The 22179-nt window shown below is 42.5% G+C and overlaps 1 protein-coding gene across 30 annotated transcripts in view; it reads right to left on the minus strand.

Annotated features, from left to right (window-relative positions):
* Positions 1-1478: 1478 nt before the first annotated feature.
* The window catches only part of LOC148404390 (protocadherin alpha-C2-like), a 135679-nt gene continuing 114978 nt past the window's right edge, over positions 1479-22179 (minus strand). For 29 of the 30 annotated variants that reach the window (XM_088380791.1, XM_088380750.1, XM_088380766.1 and 26 more), the window contains 3 exons: positions 9925-9989; positions 8759-8844; positions 1479-4341 (listed from right to left, as the gene is read on the minus strand). In XM_088380791.1, the coding sequence (XP_088236917.1) occupies positions 4040-4341; positions 8759-8844; positions 9925-9989 (453 nt within the window). In that variant the 3' untranslated portion in view covers positions 1479-4039. Of the gene's footprint in view, positions 4342-8758; positions 8845-9924; positions 9990-12577; positions 21262-22179 lie in introns of those variants that run through there. The other variant, XM_088380569.1, reaches the window with a different exon arrangement.

The raw sequence follows: 22179 nt of genomic DNA on the forward strand, positions 1-22179 counted from the left end.
AACTGGAGCCGAATTGATGGCCTTGATTTGCTGATATTGTTTGCCGTTTTAATTACCGTTTCCTTCACTATTTTTGCGGCGAGAGGCATGCCTTTAATTTACTGTATGATCTCGGTTTTGTTTTTGAAGTCCGAAAATAGGCACAAAAAAATCACAGTTAAGACTTGCAATTTCAAGTTTGGGGTAATCTACCAATGTAAGATTGTTCATGATTGTTTAGTGAATGAATCTTACATGTACTCACCATCGGCGAATGGTTTTCCGAACTTTATTATCTCCCGGGCTGCAACAAAACTTGCAGCAGTAGTAGAGTTTGGAGATGCAATCCATTTCTTGAAACCGTTTTTTCGGTCCTCAAATTTCTCCACCAACACTGCAATTGCACCTTTCCTTTCAGTTCCAACTGGGTGATCGGCAGCAAATTTAGCATGCTTTAGCTGAAAATGTCGCTCCAAATTGCTCTTCTTGTGATTTGACAACTTTTCATTGCAAATCAAACATACAGGCAATCCTTCGGCATTGGCAATGAAAGCAGATGGTTCAGTCCGGTCTTTCTTAAACCCTCTGTTTTCATCAGCAATCTTTCTCTGTTTGACTTTTGAATCCATGGCCCATCACTCTCTCACACCCGTTTGTTAACAACTTGCCTGTGCTGTGTCGCAGGCTATGACGCAATTTGGCTATTTGACGCCATTCTGGAATTCGGCATTTTAACACATTTACAACTACATACATTTTTACAGCATAAGAATGTTTGTGTCATGATTAACATCTAAAAACCATATTTAAAAAACAAAACACCAACAGCAACAAAAAACATATTTTTCCATTTTCACGCATTTTTGCAAAAGCTCCAGGGAGCCGCTAGGGGTGGGGAGGTTAAAGAGCCGTATGCGGCTCTGGAGCCGCGGGTTTCCGACCCCTGCATTAGACAAAGGATAAATACAGCAGACAATTCCATTGGGCTGCAACTCTCACCTCTGCAGGAAATGTCTGTGTTGACTTGAATTGATTTTACACTTTTATAGTCCAAATTGATATTGTTTTTATACGATAAGGTAATTAACCTCATTGAAGACGATTTGGGGTAAAAAATGTCCCGTCAGTTTGAAATCACCTTTTTTTAAATAACTTAAAAACCACGCGTTCTTGTTTTGATGTAGAAATCAAAATAATCACAAACTTCAGCTCTATTAGTGTAAAATTGTTAGCGTGCACGTTTGACTGGAAGAGAATGACAGATTACATTCTACTTGCATTTTGATCTGGATCAGTGTGTTAATGACTTGTTTTCATTTTGCTCTCAAATCATACTATAAAATAGATTTCAATTGGAATATTTAATTAATTGAGATTTGGGGCATGCCATTTATTGTGTGTGTGTGTGTTTTCAATGGCACTGTGTGTACTCTTCTTTTCCACTGCATGTTTAAATAACAGGGCAGTGTCTCATCTTCCCAAAGGCAATGAGTTCAACATGATTTTTAAGAAAGAAAACTTTATTTGTGAATTGAAAACAAAACACATTACCACTGTTTCCATTTAGGTCAAATAAAAGGCAGAAAGGGAATGAAGGTAAATGAAATTCACTATTTCACGGTTACAATGGCAGGTGTACCCAAAAGGGGAAAAAAGGGGTGGGGAAGGGGGGTTAAAACAGATCTTGGCTGGTCCTCACTTGGACTGCACATTGCCACCAAAGTTCACCACCATACACTGGGAAAAAATGACAGCATGAAAGCTCACTAAATACAAGCATACACTACAGGTACATATACTTTTTCCCCACTGTTTTTTTTTTTTTTTGTATATTTTTTGCAAGAATGATAGGGAAGTGGTAACTCATCATAGGATCATACATATTTCACTTACAATATTACAGTGTTAGTTCATGTCAAAGCCGGACAGAATTTTTTTTTGTCTTTTTTCTTTGCTTGTTTTCAAAAGCATAACTCAAAATTTGGGGAAAATGCATTAAAACGTATATTTCACACTATAGCATTACAAATATTGAAAGAGGTTTAGTGGATGCCATAACACATCGGTAGAGCGTGACAATTGTAATACATTGATGTGTGGCATAGACAAGAGAAGTACATACAAATAGATCCTGTGTGAATAATGAAGAGAAAAAATGATAATACAAAAAAAATAAAATTGTTGCTATCTATTTATATATATATTTCTCTATATAGTATGTGTTTCCTTAGAGCAGTACATGCAGCAGCCACTTAATGGAGTGACATCATACTGAGCTGCAAAACCTTGGGGGAAGGTGGTAACGAGTTACAGGCAGGGGAGGGGGACCAACAGAAGCATGGAGGCAGGTTTCAGCCTCGTAATTATTGCCCCATCAGAGGACTGGTGGGATTTAGCTGTTATATTTCAGATGCCATTTTGTATTTTTAGCCGGTTCAATTACTAGTGTAGAGACAATCAATCAAACGCTACATTTACAGCGTACGTAAAAGATAGTATGCGACTCCATGATCATAAACAATCAATCAATCTTGCAAACTTGAGGGGGGGGGAGGGCCAGCCCAAGGCACCCGGGTCCTCGCTTCCTGTCCGGTCCTGTGCCCCTGCGATTTATCTCAATCCCACCCGATCCCGTCTCACAACAGCAGCAGTGAACATCATCGTGTACTATTCACATGTTAAAAGCACTGAACCGTTTTGCACTTTTCGAGACAAGAGTTCACGGTGTAGGGCCCCCCCCCGCTCCACTCCACCCCCTGATGGGCCACATCCACATTACTCCATGCTGTTCTCAGCACACCACAATGTTCAGAGCAGGCCGTTTTCACAGGAAGGGTCCTGAGCAGGGGGTGTGGGGTATCGTCTGAGGGTGTAGACATGCAAGAATTTGAGGAGGGTGGTGGTGGGGGCGCGGGTCTCTACATAAAATGGCAAAAACATGTACTGTGAATCTCTTCAGAGAATTAAGGAAAGTAGGTTTACTTCATCTTGACTCGGAGAGGCAGTCAGTGGGGTGGGGGGGGGGGACATAGTTTGTGGTAGCATGGGGGAGCGCAAGCAGGTGGAAAAGGTAAGGACTGCTTGCTACCAAACATTCAAAGCAGAAAGCTTTCAGCTTTTGCTGCAGCATGGGGACATAAGAAGGGGCGTTATCAAAATCTCAAGATTCTACGAATAATATTCTGCTTATTTTCTTCAGAGTCCACCAAGTGATAGACGGACTCTTCCTCCTTGGTGATCCTCAGGAGAGTGTGAGGGATCTTCGCATCTCCCCAACTTGCCGGTGCTCTTTGACTTGAGTTTCCGGCCGGAGCAGTAGCTCTCTTGGTCCGTTCAAAGCAGGAAGCAAATGCAGAGTGATAGCAAAAGGATGCTCCTTCCATCCTGAGAGTTGATACCCCATCGGTGACAGAAAGCTTGCTGTGTCGAATTTTCAGCACATTATTTTCTCCCTCTCGGTCTTTTTTAAACTTTTTTTTCGAGTGCTGCCGGTGTCCGCATCGCAAAGTTTGTGTTAGCATGTTGGACTGTGTGAGCATGCATGTAAGTATGTGGATTGTTTGAGATCACAGGAAACACTGTTGGTAGTAAGCACTCTGCAGCAGACTGTTGGCCTTTGTTTCGGTGACTCTCCCCAGTGCTATTTACAGGTTGCGTGGATATATGCGTGTGTGTTACATGTGTTTGTCCAGCCCCAGATTGTATACATCTGACTTCTTTTCCTTGGCTGGCACAAAGTTATTTGTCCACTCTCACGGAGCATGATTCATCATTGTTGGGGAGGGGGTAATACAGAGGTGCCAACATGCCCAATGGGTTAAACAATTAGGACTGATGTTGCGTTTTTGCTAACAACAGTATAGTTAAGTCGGGGTGTATAGGCACATGGGGGCATGGGTGAAAATCAATCGTTTTATTTTTTGTCAAGGCAAGAAAATTTACCTCAGTAAGGAACTGAAGGTAAAGGCCAGGTTACAAATAAACCCAGTGGACTTTGGTTGGTACCTCTGTTTTAGCAACACCCTTCTTTTTTCTTTGCCAATTTTCACCTCTCGCTTCTTTACTCGTCATCATCTTTTCCCTTATCCTTTTTGTCCTTCTTGTCCTTCTTCTTCTTTTTCTTCTTCTTGGCCTCCTCCTTCTTTCCAAAGGTGATGAAGTCGCTCTTGTCGTCATCTCCCTGGTTCTGCCTGATGGATATGATGGCGGGGGAGCCAGGGATGATGAACGCTTCTGGGGGAACCTCGCCGGGCTTCAGGTGCTGCGGGGGTGCACCGGGACCCCCGGGGCCGTAACGAAAGTGCCAGCTGTTACTGTCGACTCCGGCACCCATTGGGGGTGAGACCTCTCCCCCTTCAGCATCTGAAATGAGAAAAAAAGAACAAATGTCATTGTTTGCTATTCCTGTGACTCATGCGGAAAAATTGTGATTTGAAACTGGTGCCTTCATCACATTCAACGTCACTCAGTGGAAATGTCTGTTTTACTAAATGTGATTTTTTTCACTTTAAATGCACCCTTGACAGTCCTTAACATGCCATAAAGGGAAACACTGATTAGCTTGAGGCCTGTGGCAGGTCAAGGGGCGCAAAGTACATATTTAATGAACTGCAAGCAGACCTTCACAGGCGCTTGATACAAAGTTGGATCATAGGGAGTTGACAAATCTGTGAAGTGACCACTTGGAGACCTCCTTCCACCCGGATCATACATGTTTTTTGTGTTGGAGAAGGAGACCCTCCTCTTTTCTGCCAAATCTACCCCCGTGTTGTTAGCCCTTGTGATGTGGTATTTCGTGATGGTCTGAACCTATTACACTTGCACTCATCTGCACTGTCTACAAATATCAAGCCCTCTGTCTTCAATGTTAAAGTGCATGACGACTCGAATGCATTTCTTTTTGTCTTGATATTCTTGGTTGAATATCACACTTGCGCTCACTCAAAAGTCAGGTCTGCTTACTGGGCAAATGATTCTGAATCTAAATCTGTTCTTAACATGACATGTCCCACTGGACAAACAATCCTAATCTGTCAGAGGCACGCAAAGTCACTATTCAAAGCACACAATTGAGGATGCAGAAGCACTAGTTTATAAACGTCAAACTCTGCAGTTAAAAAATCTTTATTTGGGCCACACAAGATGATAAATGACTATTTACGTACCCTAAATGTAAGACAGACACTGACAACAAAAGACCAAATAAAAAAAAGCCACCAAACTGTTTTACAGGTTACGCTTCAACTCGGTTTAGCAACTAGATGATAAGAACAAGTTGAGACTTAATGATTATTGTCTTCATTGTCCAAGGGAAGAAAAACACTTCAAAATCCAAATCAATCGGAGGTCGACCAGCGTCCCGGAACGGATTATGTTCCGTGCGGTGACATCAGACTCGCCTCATTCAAAACTAATCCTGACACAGCCTTTGCAGCTTTGATAACTGCTGCAGAGCAAAACTCTCTCTTTGCCTCCCTCCAATCTCTCCTACCCATCCTTTCCCATCATGCAGCTGTTCTGACCTTTCATGCAGTCTACCGTGAAAACACAATAGTTGCACAGATAAAATTCTTAATCTATGCCATCATTGTTGATTGTCAGTGTGATTGAGTGGCGTTAACGCTTTGCATCACTTCATGATGTGCACATTGCAGATGAGGATAGCCACCTCATTACTCTTTCCCTCTGCACAAAAAATGACTGCCTGCGACGTCCACTGCCACCCAAGATTTTTACAGCTGCTTAAATCAGCCAAGCTCTATTTGGCCAAGTCTACTTAATATTTTTTCTTTGTCAGACTGCTGGACAGAAGAACAGCGCAGTGTTACATAAAGTGAGGATGAAGAAGGAGAATAATGACGAAGCGGGATTTTGATGAGCAGATATGAAACATGAATCACGAGGAAAGAAGGTCACTTCATCAATCCATTTTTGTATTGCTTAACTGCAATGGCTTGTGACTATGTGACAGAATGTAGAGTACACGGGGGGCCACACCCTGTTTTAAAATGGTGCCTGAGCAAACAAAACAATGATGCTGCTTACATCATGTCAATCGTGTGTGCCAGGCTGACTTTCACACGTGTTAAGCATGGTGATTTAGTCCTGTCACCCTTCATATCTGTCATCAGAAACAGCATACAGGTACAGCCAGACACAACTTATACGACCTTTTTGACCTAATTTTAACCTTTTAATATACAACCAAAAAAACACCCTTAAGGTTAAACCATTTGTGTCAAGATATGAGTGGAGCAGGGCAACCAAATGCAGCTTGAACCAGGGTTTATTGAAGGGAAAGGGAGTTGGAAGGGAGTCAGGTGGGGAAACGAAGACACATACGGGACAGAGACTTACGGCCAGCAAACAGACAGACAGAAGTCCACTTGGACACGGATAAAATTCTGACCGTGAGCTTCCAGACAAGACCGGGGGAAAATTAGACGACAGGACCACTGGGCGCGGACAGGGACAGACGACAACAGTAGACACCGACAGGGAGAAACACACGGGCAGAGCTTAAATACACAAGGTAACAAGAGGAAGCAGGTGACAGGCATTACGGTGAAGAAGGGGTGTGGCTGAAGAAAGTCGCCGGCCGAGCGTCTCTGGCACGAGCGTGACAATTTGTAACATGACAAACATTTTTTAGAAAAATATTAAGCCTCTAAAGTTGCACAACACTTCAGCGTTCGGACCACAGAGATACATGATGCACACAAATATCTTTCATTTTGTGCCAACTGTTATACCCTTACAAGACGGAGCAGTTTGAGAAAAAATGAAATTGCTGTAAACTGTGTGAGTGCTTAATGGTTATTATTTTATTTTTACACTTGTAATATGTCATCATATCACATCAGGCGGTTCTTGCACATGTTTTATGATGGCAACAGTTTCCACAAGTTTCAATGGGAGAATATTTTCCAAATGTGAACACTTGAGGGCAACCAGCCTCCCACAATGAATTGTGTTCAACCTTACCGGTCGTATTTCTGGATACCATCTCCCTGCATTTAATATTTTCTTTTAACAAAATTAATTTTCTTATATTGTTATGGTGTAGATTAGACATGAGTGCGTGACGGATGATAGAGAAAGCATCGAACATTCATCCAGGTCTGCAGCGTATTTCCTCCCTTGTGAATGTAGGTCATTTTCCTGCTATTTTCCTCCCTTTCCACTTCATACCTGCAGTACTTTCCCTCTGCAACATGCCCATTCTTCCCGTTCTCTCTGCAAACGCATTTCACCTCCCTTTGTCCTTCCACCCTCTTTCAGCATGCTTGGGCCAACACCATATGTTCACACCTCCCTCCATCTGACAGCTCCCTCTCCCTTCTCATCGATAATTGGGGCCCATGAATGGTTGCCATGGCAACAACATCCTCCGGTAAAGCAGCGGGACACTGGTAGGACTCACGGTGACAGTGGCTGATAGAGAATAATGCTGCAAGCGCTCGCTCACCCCTGCTTTCTTTCACCGTCTGTCCTTCACTGACACAGCAAGAGTCGCTGCATTCACCATCTCATTTCAGTCAGCTTGTCAAATCACCACATTTTGCATGAATATGTTCATTTTCTCACTGTCTTGGTCTCACCACCGGGCCTCGACTTGTTTCTCCTACCGAGGGTTGTGCACATCTTTCTGAATCCCTACATGCCCTTGTTACAGAACGAGATAGAGAGAGTCAGCACAACACTGATTCTATTTACGTGGATCTGTTAAGCTGGGCGTGGACCATGCTCCATCTGTCACACAGGCGCAGCATACGACGTAGGCAGCCCAAACCCTCTCAAGCCCCCACACGCATACAACATACACTAAAGCACACACACAACACTAATGCACTAATGAATATCAAAAAGTAAATCTAAATGTGATAAAATACTACGATTTAAGGTTTTGTTGGTCTTCGTGTCATCACACATATTGATTCAAGTGTATGGCTGGTCTCCACCTGAGGGTTGCTGCTCGCCTGACAAACAAGACAGCTTAGTTATAAATAGCAGCGCCGATGAATCATGCTGATGTGGCAGGCCACTTTCAATCAATATGTCATTCCCTCTCCTACCTGCAATACATTTGAGAGTGTTCTTTCTGCATACCATATCACGTTTTTTTTCTCCCTCAAGCAAGGCCACGCAAGGTCTGCTCTTTAAATCTTCTGCCATACTCAGCCTGAACGTTTTGTTCATCCAATCGTAAGCATATTTAACCCGAAGCTGGCTTTCGAGATAGCAATGATTAAAAAAACTAAAAACGATTTAAAGGCAAATCAAGGTGAGCGTGTGCACGATGAGTCATTCCAAAATGATGTAGGTATAAAACGTACAATTTTTATATGCAATTCTCGTTAGTGCGGCTAAACCTTATTGACATTGCAATAGTCTGATTTGCTGCTTCTGTTCAAAACCAAGTTTCTCTTCCTTCATGCGTTGAAGTGCAACCATGCTGCAGAAAAATCGGCATATGTGTGCATAGGAAGGACCGGTAGTTGGGCAGTGTCATTCCCCAACCAATTGCCTCTTCCACAGCACACCAGGTCACAGGGATGTAAGCACAAAAGTTTGCCTTTACATCATGACTGTTGAAGCGTATTAGCAATAAGCATTGCGTTCTCAAAATTGACAGACAAACTGAAGATTTCCCCCGCAATAATGCTATATTTGACCATGCTTTCGTTTAGGATTTCACAAGATTAGGATTTCCATTCATGAACTCGACCGTAGCCTCTGCAAAGGTTGATTAGGTGAAAATGGGCCGATTGATTCTCACCAGCAGCGCTTGATGCTGTGGGCCAGTTCTGAACCAGAACACCTTGGGCTCCTTGCATCACAGAGGACTCCTCCATATGTACTGAGCTAGAACACACAAATAAACATGTTCAATACATCACTACACAAATTATATAATAAAGTCAATGAACATTCACTGAATTCTTCATCAAAAACAAAAACATTGGGTGCATCTTTCAGACTGAGATTTCTGAATCACTCCTAAATTCACACATTATTTAGTGGATTATGGAATATTACACATAGCTCATGCAAGTTAACACGTTATTTTGGATTTTGTCACCATCCCCTCGATGAAAGCCGAACGCGAAAGAGAGGCATTTTACAGCATTCGCTTGTAGATAACTTTTAAAACTGTGCTAAAATTGTGTTGTCTAACTAATTATGTTTTTAATCGTTGGGAACTATTTAAAAAGTTACTGCGACCACGGATCTGGTCTTCTTAATTATAATACATACAAGTGCTACTTACAGTCGCTAGACCAGCCCCACACTAAACCTTTTCAAAGTCACCTACAACTAACTCATTGATTATCTCATTAACATTATCTCAACACTGACAACCAGAAAATCTACTAAAGTAGAACACTTTATTACTGTCAAATCTAAATGAATGATTTCAAATCTAAATCAGCACAGGGAAATTATGATTTAATATTCTAAATATAACGTAATGCATGGGATTACATGAAATAGGTCAGTGCCATCATGCAGCGATTGGGGTTATCCAAAATCTCAGTGCGACTCCATGACCATTCAGGGAGAAGTCGCTAAAATACATAATAAATGCAGAATACATTGATACGATTTACACAAGCAAATCCTTGCTGTAATTATGAGGAGATCTGCTTAATATTAATGATAACTGCTGTATGTAGGCTTCCTAGTTTTAATCTGACCCGGTAATTACAGTACACATTCAGAAATACAAAATATTTAAAAAAAATCTGCTTCATGCTGGAGTAGCAATATGCTCTAATTTATTATTCATTCATTTGAGTGAGGTTCATAGTATTATTGGGTAATGTGTTTGTTATTTTGTAAGCTTTTATAAGCTTCAAAACAGGCTCCTAGAAAAAATGATGATTCATGATTATGAAACAAAGAAAGAGCAAAAGGAAGGACAGCAAATGCTTGAGTGCTTACCTCTGCATTACACCACCTGCTCTCAGGGAGGCTGAATATCTCCAGTCAGAATTTGGCGCCTTTGGCTGTAAAGAGAGTGAGAGGAATTGAGTACAGAAGAAACCTAATACTGCCACATTAATAAGTCATGGCAGGAAGTCAGAACAGCTACTGTGGTCCTGTTGTTGGAGGAAAATGAGTGGTGAGCTTTTAGAAGGTGCATTCAACTTGGACTCCAACTATGACCTTTAAAAGTCATGGCAGGACAACGGTGACATCAGAATAACACAAGGTACATACACCTTTTTCCTCTTACACCAGCTCAACACGTTGACCGTCGTTTCTCTGCATAGATAAATACAGTACTTCAAAATGAATTCATTTTCTGCACAAATTCCCCTTATTTTTCATTATATTGAGTTTTTCATTTCTCCTCAATATTTTATCCGATTGCTGCAACCTTCACCGCTTAGGTCATTTCTCTCATCAAGACCACAGATTAGACAAGAACACCGCGGCAACTGCAGCAACAGAGCCACATTTAAGCCTCCACACACCACCTGCTTAAATTTACTGCTGTCAAAACAAAAAACAATACAACTGTAATTTTCAAGCAACGTACACCTAGTCATCATCAACAATAATACATACATACATCACACACTGAAATAACACTTTGGTTACTCAAACCATGATGTGGCCTCACCGAAATTAATTTTAATTCCATCTAACTGAGTCAGAGTCTTCAGATTGGGGACAATTATTAATTATTAATTATCAAGAATTTTGGGCCCATGTGAATAAGGTATCACTTCTCCAAGCAGTGAAGAGAAACCCAATTTCCTTTCAAACAGACAAGATATGCACTTGCTATTGAGGCTGCATCGACATTTGAGTCCGTGGTTGTTATATTTTGGTGATAATGAAAGAAGTCCGGTACCACTCCAAGTATTTTAAACGGAAAGATGACAACAGGGCCTGCTGTAGTGTATTTGCCAGAAGGGTGACTCATTTGGATAACAGTTATTGCATTTACTGATGCAAAAATATTATAAAAACGAAAGAACAAAAACAGCGGTGTTAAATTCCTAAAAGAGACAAAAATGAATTTTGAGGCCAGAATATTGACCAACATGAAAGAGCATGACTAAATGTTTGTCCTGCTGCAGCATCGACATCGCTGAGGGGAGACTGGTCTGTCTAGCTTTGCAGCGTGTTCAAATGTTTTGGAAGAACACACTCACACACACAATGACAAAAACACAGCCAATAAACATGCACATGCATTTTTTGAATATCACCACAAAATTCTATGAAGGGATGTAAAAGAGAGAACAAAAACAGTTCCAAGGAGCATGAGTGTATCAACTGTTATGAGGCGTATTGATTCTTCTTTGGGCATTCAAGTCTTATTCTGCCTTTTTTCCCCTCTAATCTTCCCTCTCCGGCGTATGAACGCTTCACGCATGGATACAAGGCTCACACCTCCGCCATCAACAACGCGTCCAATCACATTTCACCCCCCGCCTTAGCTGCTTGGAGCCAGCCAATCCGCTTTCATTACCTATTGCTATCAGTTAATAACAGATCTGGAGGAAACTTGACTGGCATTTAATGAGGAGCGACTGATAACCTTTATTTATTCTATTTGTTGTCCTTTGTCTTCTCCACAGACAACGAGAAGCTCGGAGGCTGCTATGTGGGTGCAACTGTCTCGAAATATATCGATGCAGGCTGCACTATTCCCCACATTATAGAAATGACCACTGAATTCCCTTTGGAGTGACACATTTGAGCACACTGGCACACAGCCCAGAGCAAACTAATAATGCTACTTGTGAGGGGTCAAAAGCTCAAATTGTTTCTTGTGTGTCACTGCGGCAAGAATAAGTAATAAACTTCAGATAGAGAGGCCAGCACACCTAATGGAATATATTTCTGCATGCAGGCACTTGGACGTATCACACTCGGAAAGATCATTAATAATTCAATCAATGTAAAAAAAAGGAGCAAACTTGAAAAACAAAATGCAAACTCTGCTCGAAGAAATAGGGTTCCCTGCCTGCCCAGAGAAAAGACACCTCAATATGGTCATATACGGTTAATGCTAATGTCAAAATATATATTTAACTTGATACAGACATTTTGAAGTTGCTCATTTTGCCAATTTTCGTGTCAATTTAGTTCAAAATTGGATGAAAAGCCCTGTGCAAGCTGAAGAATCACGATTTTGAATTGAAATGGCGTTGCCTTGCTATCATCTCCAAAAGCAAGCTGAGGTCAGAAGTCATTAATAAAAGTAAATAAAAAGTCTTTTAGAAGCAACCCCAAAACTGTCGGTTGAGTAGTTACAGTGCAATATTGCGTGAGAAGGTAAGTAACATTTCTAGTTTTCAAGTTTTCTATTCACAAGTGGCATATACTAATAAACTGAGAGATTGTACAACCATACAGAAAAAAATACGTATTTCTTTTAAACAAAAGCATGGCTTTTGCCTGACGACAACAATTCACTCTTGCATTTTAGCGGAGAAAATCCATAGCTATTGTTCGAAGTGTTGACTACAGGACTACTGTAAACAGTATTAAAGCAATTAAAACACTTACAAGGAAGTGTCTTGTTTTGTTTTTGTTTGAGACACAACACAACACACACGTCAAAACAGGCACACACCTGAATGGCAGTGGCATCTGGCATACTGAGACGGCGAACAATTATCTGGCTGTGTCCGCTGTGGCTGGTGACATAGCTGGAGCCCCAGGTGCCACTGTGGGGTCGTCCCGTGTTGTAGAACATAAACGTGTCGCTTCCGGAAGTTGCTGTCAGGCATGTTTTATAACAGTATGTTTTGGTCACGGACCCATTGCCCCGCACTTCAATGTAATGCGGTTCTACTTTAAGATCTCGGCGCAGGGCCACGTTGGCACCGGTCTGACCTCGCCCTGATGGGGGTCGTCCTCCGCCTCCACTGGCGGTTGCGGTGCTACCCTCGGGCCGACTCTCCTTGGATACACAGCAAGGGGAGCAGGAACCGGGCTGAGTACAGTAGGCATGGCAACGCACGATGGCCAGCACACAAACAGTGACCAAGAACACAAAGGTGGTGGCACACAGGGCGATGATGAGGTAGATAGTGACATGGGAAAACATCAAGGGGCTTTCGGGCCTGATGATGCGCTTTGGATCGGGGGTCAATTTAGGCATGAGCTCCATCACGTGCACATGGATGGTCGCGGTGGATGAGAGTGGTGGCAGGCCATTGTCACGCACCAGAACAGTCAGAGCAAAGGAGGTGGAGTTATCCTCAATGACTCGCCTTGTGGTGCGGATCTCGCCAGTGTGCTCGTGCAACTTGAAGAGGTCTAACTCCATGTGAGGCGGTTGAAAGGCATATAGCAGCCAAGCGTTCTGTCCTGCATCCCCATCCCACGCCACCACCTTTGTTACCAACACTCCAGCCTCTGCGTTCTTCAGCAGGGTCTCTGAGGTGCGGCTCCCGTTGGCAGGGGGGTACACGATCCTTGGCTTGTGGTCGTTCTGATCCATAATGTAAACATAGACAGTGGCCACGCGGCTTAGCGGTGGCATGCCATTGTCCTGTGCTTTAACCTGAAAGTGAAAGTCTCTCAGCTTTTCAAAGTCAAAGGTTCGCAGGGCATAGGCCTCACCTGTGTGGGACCTGACGCTGACATAGCTCGCCACAGGGATGCCGTGATTGTTGTCATTGAGGACAGTATAAGTAATGCGAGCATTTTCTCCCGCATCAGCATCCGTGGCTTTAACCGCACACAGTGGCGAACCTGGTGCATTGTTCTCCGTGATGTAAACAGTGTACGATGTTTGTTCGAATCGTGGCGGGTTGTCGTTTACATCTGCAACGCCGACTTCAAAGGTCATTTGGGATGACAGAGGGGGCGTTCCTCCATCTATGGCACGTATGGTGATGTTGTAGGATGAGATAGTTTCACGGTCCAGAAATGCAGAAGTGACGACGGTGTAGTGGGTACGGAAGGATTTGATTTTGAAGGGAGTTGGCGGCATGAGATCCAGCACGACTTGCTTGTTAGGTCCAGAATCTCGGTCGTTTGCGCTAACCAGAGCAACAACTGTGTCTGCGCGGGCGTCCTCGCGTACAGGAACGGAGAGAGATGACAGGACAATTTCAGGGACATTGTCATTAACGTCTATAACTTCTACCACTACTTTACAGTGCACTGCCACAGCGGCCGGCCCCTTGTCCATGGCCTGAATGTAGATTTCATACGAGCTCGTCTCCTCATAGTCTATATTGTTCGTCACTGTAATCTTCCCTGTGTCTGTATCCATGGAAAACATCTGTCTGACCCGTTCTGGAGTGTAACTGCTGAAGGAGTAAAAAACATCCCCGTTGGAGCCCTCGTCAAGGTCTGTAGCATTTAATTGAATCACAAGGGTTCCCTTTGGGGTGTTTTCATACACTTTGACTTTATACACCGAGCTGTCAAAAGCAGGCACATTGTCGTTTGCATCAAGGATGCGTACATTGATTTTGGCTGTGCCACTTCTCTGCGGGATGCCTCCATCCACTGCTGTCAGGATGAGCTGATCAGATGGCGTCTGTTCACGATCAAAAGGCTTTTTGAGAATAAGCTCAATGTGCTTGTTATTAGAGAAGGGCTTAACAGAGTCCAGCGTTAGATGCTGGTTGGGGCTGAGGCGGTACTGCTTTACAGAGTTGGAGCCATCATCTGGATCTTGAGCGGCCTCGATGTGGAACTTTGATCCAGTTAGAGCAGATTCAGACACTTCTAGCAGGTACTCCGAACGCGGGAAACTCGGTGGGTTATCGTTAACGTCCAGAATGTCCACCTCTACGTTGTGCACTTCCACGGGGTGGTCCAAAATCACCTCAAGCCTGAGCACACAGGTGTCACCCACTTTACAAAGGGTCTCCCGGTCTATACGGTCACTCACTATCAACTTGCCATTTTTGTGATTAACGGTGAAATATCTCTGTCCACTTTCAGGCGTCACACGGATGCGACGTGTGGTAAGTTTCCTCAGGTCCACACTCAAATCACGGGCAATATCACCCACCTGTGCGCCGTTCTCCAGCTCCTCCGGAATGGAGTAGTGAATCTGCCCCCTCGCACAGCCACCGTATATTAAAATAATCAAACATAATCCGTAAGGCGCCGTTGTTGCCATCATAGGGAGGCAGTATGTGGAGGAAAAAAATCGGGCTTTTTAAAATCAGATGCGTGTCTTCCACCACGCTGAGAGCAAGAAAATAGCCTGCATGACTACGTGCAGAACGCCGCCTGCTACCTTGCTGGTGCCCATTTCGCTTTCTTTCGTTCCTGTGTGTCCATGTTTGCGTTGTTATGGATGAAAATGTTTGCCCTCTGAGCCAGACTGATTTCTCTCCTCCTCTCTCTCCTCCCTGTGCAGTGTTGTTGCTCTGTGGGCAAAGGGAGGGTGGGAGGGGGATCGCTCGCTCAAACGATGCAGCTTTCATTTTGATTCTGAAAAAATTATCTAATAAAGAAAAATAAACCTAATTGTCGAGAGAGTTTGTTTTTAATGACATAGCTTTCGATCAAGGTCATTACTGGGCACCCAATTCCCATCTGCAACTGACTGTTGTGAAATGAATCCGACAAAATCTTTTCCCTCTCCTCGACTCTCTTTTTTTTTTGGCAGCGCCACCGCCCTTTCCAATGCATGCACCGGGAAACCAATTTATGAGCAAGTCAGGCGACCAGGCTTCTGCTGTTATTCAAGCACGCAATTACTGCCTGTATTTATAACCTACGGTAGCACATTAAGAAAACCGGAAAGACAAGGAAAAGAGAATACATAAACGTAAAAAAAAATCTGGGTGATAATGAATTAAAAAAACAAATATCAAATGACCCCCAAATCACGTTTTGGTTTCCTTTATCCTTTTACTAACCACCAATATGCCAACACAAATACACAGTAAAATGAATATCATTAGAAATCAAGATGGTCAGGCTTAAATCCATCATCGTACTGCAAATGAAAATATATCGAGTTTAAATTTACTAGTAACACACACTGGCCACACGTTAGCTATACTGCATACAAGAGATACATTAAGAAAATTTGGTTAACAATTTAGTTGTAATCATTGTTGTTGTTTGCAGAAAGTGCAGTGGTGTTGAACCCCACTGAATAGAACTGAAATGCGTCATATATGATTAAATCACCTAATAATAAAATACTTTTTTTTTTACACTCGTGACACTTACTAATCCAAATTATAAATCAATTATAAATGTATCAATTAAATTATATTGGACATTGAAGTAAAGCCAAAAACTGATCGAGGAACCGAAGTCGAGAAACAGCAGCAACAAAAACACATTCAAATGATACATATATCTAATATATAGTATTATTTATTTATTTATTTTTCTAAATTTTCCTGTGAATATCCACCTGTCTTAGTGCTCTGACCACAAAGCTATATGTGCTGCAGATATTGTTCTCCTTTTCTGGAGTGCCATTTTCTCCCACACACATGCAGACTGCCCACAGCAATAATAACACCCATCATTGGCGGGGATATGTGAGGGTGAAGACAGTGACTCACTCGGAAGCTGGGAGTGGACGAGTGTAAATATGGAGTGACTCAAGTCAGCAAGCAGGAAGAAGAGCAGGCGGAGGAGTAGGAGGAGGAGGTTGATGCTGCAGAAGCGGGATAAAATGTTTGGAGAAGGAATGCAAATAACATGCATAACAAGTGTGTTCTGCAGCCTCGACCTAATTAACTGCTTTGTGATATTGCTCATCATTAATACTTGAAAACAATCCAGTGCAGATGTTGTACTTGTTGGAATACATGATTCCATGTTTCTGCAGAACCAATAAATATACACAAAAAACACACACGCATTTGCTCTCTGCATGTACGCCACTGTGCATTGGGCATAAAAGTGTCCAACAATCTGGGATGGCTTTGCACGGACAATCAGTCACACGATCAGTGACATTTAGCAGATTTTCCCAGAGGGCCGTGTAGAACTGCTTGCTTGGCACAGGCACACAAAAATACAGAAAAAGGTTTCACGTACGAAGCTGGATTGACACACAACATTTTCCATCTTTCACTCTCCTTTTTATACCGCTTTGGGATGTTTTTCATCGTCATACATCACACGCAATTATTACATCTGCCCCATCTTTAATTGACCGCAACAGAGTGACAGTTTGTTTTACACCTGGGTGATGCATATCAAGTTATCAACATGTTGCTTCAAATGACAGATGCCTGATGCGCATCAACAAGCATAGAGATGCACAGGCTAATTGCTATTCCTTGTAAAATGCAGCTCATCTGAAGCAACCTGGAAAAACTCTTATCTTGAATCTTGATGCAAATCAGCCTTTATCTAATGCACAAAAAGAATTGTTCAAAACTAAAGCAAGAAACTTTTGAAGTTGTAAAGTGAGGCCTAAATGTTCATGCTAAAGAGAAATTATCTTTCACTCTGTCATAATATGAAAATCCCCCATTTCATTAATGATGCAAAAAAACCCGTGTATTAAGGACGTTTTCATTCCCCAAGACCCAACGTCATTAATACTGCAAGCGGTCATTATAAAAGCCATTTATATCATCTCTTCTCTGGCATATGGAGTTTGTTCATTTTTAGTGCTCTAATACATTATCTGCACAGAAGCAGGTCGGTATGATGCAAACCTCCTTACATGACAGCATCATATTTTATACAGCATATACACAAACTGAAAATACTACTTTCTCGGTCTATTGTCAGTTGGGCACTTTTCTCCCTTCACTACGCACTGGATGCTAGTGCACGATCCCCCCCAGCACACACACACACACACACACACACACACACACGCACACACACACACACACACACACACACACACACACACAAACACACACATATTGATGAACAGCCCTTTCCAACAGTCCGCATTTGACAATGCTCAAATCTGCATCTGATCTAGAGAACGTAAGTCATATCACATCCTGCCCACATCTTCAGTAGTCTATGTCATTTTATAAAAGGTCACCTTTGAATGGCAGCCTAGGCAGAGCAAAGGCACAGGAAACAGTGAAAGTGGGCCCTCTGTTGGAATAAATTGGTACCACAAGTGGTGGACACGTGATCATCACCCCACTCCCAATCCGCTGGGCTTTTTCATTAAGCCAAAGCTCTCTAAATCATAATCCCTGCTATGACTAGGAAGCAGTTGGAGCCAGAGAGCAAGAACTCATACGGTACATCTAGGGCAGTCATTTTAATTCATATTTCCATGTCAGTGACCCAAAACTGATCATGCATGCTGTAAGGCAAGAAGATAAGGGATATTTGCTGTAAAAGCAACAACACACGACACAAAATGCCAAATTTATCTGCGCTCAGTTCACACAGCATATCCTTTACGTTTACCTTAAAATACCTCCACACCAATGAACATCTCTTACTTCACTCTCTTATACTCTTATATGTCAGACTGGTAAAGTGTATCGGTGTTGTGGTATTGGGACTTTTTTTATGAGTACAGAAGTACAGTATTGGCACGGATATCAATACTGGTATCAGTAGAGGAATAATTGCAAAGACCAGTCTTAGTATAGATCAACACATGCACAGCATTGTAATGTAATTTATTGCACAATATAAAGTGGTGCGCACATTGCATCATTTTCTCCTGATTGCAAAATGTAACATTTTCAGTCTCATGGTAATCCCTTTACACAGGTGGACAAGAAACATTTCTCTGATTATGTTTGTGCTCATCCTCATCCCTTGTGGACGATGCTTTCAAAAATAAAGGTTAGGCAGAGAGAGAACTAAAAGGATCACAAATCCCTCCTTCTGGGGTTAAACGGTGCCTTCCTCCCAATTTAGCCATTGCATAAATCAAACAGACACTGAACAAAGCTATCAGGAAATGCAGGCAGGCTTTGGACATTTCCCTCTTTGGATGTCTTGGCTCTTTATCCTCACCATATGGGATGAGAGTGGAAGCTGAGGTTGTGAGCATGACAAGCTAATCTAATGACAAAAACAACATCCCGATGCCACTCCCAAGAGAGAAGGGAGCACATGCAAGGAGGACAAATGCAAGGAGGACAGGCTGGGGGAAACAAGTGGGATGAAAAATTGTCTCCTTTAGCTGTGACCAATCGGAAGATTTTCCCACTCAGCTACAAGGCATCTATTTAATGTGTTTTCCCCCATCTTGTGCTCAAAAGCCACTTTTCTTACAACAGACTCAAGCTGCGACTGCTGATCCTCCGCTCAAAAGACCCCATTTTTCTTTATGCTTTCACATTCTCCTTTTAATCCTTATAAAAAGTGATTTGGCATTTTTGCTCATGATGAAACTGCACCCTTGTATGTCTTTACAATGTTGACCTGTTTTCATTTGAGTTCACATATTCTGCACATGCTAAAAAAAAATGCCTGAGTGGAGGCGGGTGCATCCAGGCAGCTCCTAGGCAACAGAAGAGTACATGATTTCATTAAGGCTGAGAGTAGTCTCCATGGTAACCGCAGACAGCAGCGTCTGCCTCACTTGCGCAAAGGACACGCCCTTGTGAGAGTAGAAAAACAGGAAGTGCTCTAAAAGAGATCACTGACAAAAAAAAAATATATCACAGATGGATGCTGCTGCTTCATTTTACAGAACTCAATAACCTCTTCTATAGGACACACACATCAAATCAAATATCCACATCAACATCATGCTTTTTGTCAGTGAACCACTTTGCGGTGAGCTTCATGTAGTATGATGTATTGAAGAATAAATAATTGAATGCATTCTGCAGCATTAAGGGAGCTTTCATAAGGCACATGCTGATGTCATCCTTTTACGGACATCAGCATATTCATGTCACACTCTTGCACCTCTACTGACCGATAATAGACATTGTAGCATGAAAAAAAAATACTGAATATTCCGATGGCTGCATATATAAAAGCCTCTTCTCATTCGCATCAGCCTCACAGGCCACACACTTGCCCTGCCCTGACATTAGGTGCTGTCCACCTCGCCCCACCCTACCCATGCGCAAAGTAAGAAGGCTGAGCTGAACTGATAGCGTGGTCGGTGCTGAAGCTGCAGTAGCAGCAGCGGGGAGCGGAAAATTACCTACCCCTCCCCCCAGCCTCCTCCACTCATATTCACATAGAGCTGCGGCGTGCAGTACAGGCACTCAAGCACTTTTATGCAGGGAGGGGACCTCAGGCATTGTTTAGGGAAGCACAGCATAGGGAGGATATTGGAAGGGGAAAAAAGAACAAAACAGCCCACTGCAGGGCTCATGGAGCAAGCAGCCATCTTTATATCACAAGATGACCCACTTGTACTCTCACACACACACGCGCGCATACGAATCCTCTGCTGCGTGTAAGCACACAAAGCCTCGATCAAATCTCCCTCACACAGAAGCGAGGGAGATTCGGTAGTCACATTGGACAGCGCTTGTTTGTGCTGGACCACTCCCTGAAATGAGGTCATGTCGTCTGAGTGACTCACAGCATCACAGATTCGACGCGTCACAGTGCTGAACTGAACTTTACTGTCATAATTCAACCAATTTAGGAAATATAACATTTTCAATCCATAGAAATACAGCAGCAGCATTCCCACAGTGTAAAAGAAATATTGAATATTGAAATATGTTGTCTGTGCCTTGCTTGACTGTACAAGCTGTGTACACATCAGGAATCCTAATGAATATATGTATATTAAATCATGTTTGCAACGTTCCGGGGCTGATAGCACACATGTCTGCAGCGATGGACATTAACTCCCTGTTAGTTCCCTCAGCTGCTCCCCTCCTCAGAAACTGCCGGCGAAGGAGAGGGGGGGATGGTAAAGCATAACATGCACTGAGAGGGGGAGAGGAAGAAGCAAGCTTTAGGTGAATAATATATGCATGCTGAGCATCAGGAGGAATGGGGATGCGACCGGCAGGAGTGAGGAAATAAAGGTCAAACCTCATTAATGACAGAATTCCTTGTACTAATTGCACAACCTAATTTGGTGGAGCTTGCTGTTCAATAAACATGTTTGTGAGAGCCTGTAGTGAATAGCAAGCTCCAAAACACAAAATTCACCTATTTTGTCCATGCTGCATATACTGTTGGTACAAATAAACAAAACATGAATGGCAAACATTATGAGACAATTTGTGACGTTTACCTGCTCATCGCTTTGCCACAGTTGTGTATCAACATGATTTAAAATAAATAGTATATTATTTATAGCTGCTTCCAAGGAAGGTAATTTTATGAGATTTAATACAAACATTTCCCAAAATTGGATGGCTCCTAAGACATTAGCACATTGCAGGGCATATGTGGAAACATTTAATAATTTACTTCCAAGGTGAAAAGTAAATTCTCAGTCATTTCATTAGCTTATCACAAAACGGGTATGTAAAGTTAAAGTTCCAATGATTGTCACACACACAACTGGGTGCGGTGAAATTTGTCTCTGCATTTAACCCATCCCCGAAGGGAGCAGTGCACTACAACCAGTTTCCCGGCGAGACAATATTTTGCAGTGGCACAGCTGGGCCAAAATCACAACAGCCGTGTGTCAACTCAAGTTTCCCACTAAAGCTAAAATGAGCGATGAAAACAAAGCTGCTACAGTAACTCTGAAATTATATTTCATGTGTTTCTTTAAAAAGAGCACCTTGGGGAGGGAGGGGGTGGGGGTTTAAAAGAGTTATATGTCAAGAGGCAGATTATTTTCTTTATTTTTAATTTTTATTATTTGTTGACAAGGCAAAATATGTGTGTGTGTCTGTTTCATTTCAACAACAAAAAATAAGAATTAAACGATCAAATTTAGCAGATTTTTTTTTTTTAATATCAGTTGTGTTGCGTTCTAATTTTGGAGAATCATTAACAGGTATGAGTGAGGGGGTACACAAGCCAAGAAAGGTTGGGAACCACTGGACTAGAGGACCAGTAAAATGCATTTTATCATCTACTATTGAGATAGTATTATTCAAAAAAAGAACATTACTCGCTGTACAGCATTAACATGAAAACCTCCAAGTGAGTCACGATTGTGCCATCATGATAAACTAATATGATGCCCACCTGCAAAGAGCAGGTAGCAATGCAAACCAAAACTAGATCGTGGTGGCCCCACATCCAATGCTAAACTTAGAGTGATAACACAAATTGACTACTGAACTATTGACAAAATATCATCAGCCAAGCAGCCACACCTGAGTCTTCATCTGCGCAATCAAATGGGATAAAAAG

This window comes from Syngnathus floridae, chromosome 1 (genome assembly GCF_059516105.1).
Source record: "Syngnathus floridae isolate MCC-2025c chromosome 1, RoL_Sflo_1.0, whole genome shotgun sequence".
Classification (NCBI taxonomy): Eukaryota; Metazoa; Chordata; class Actinopteri; order Syngnathiformes; family Syngnathidae; genus Syngnathus; species Syngnathus floridae.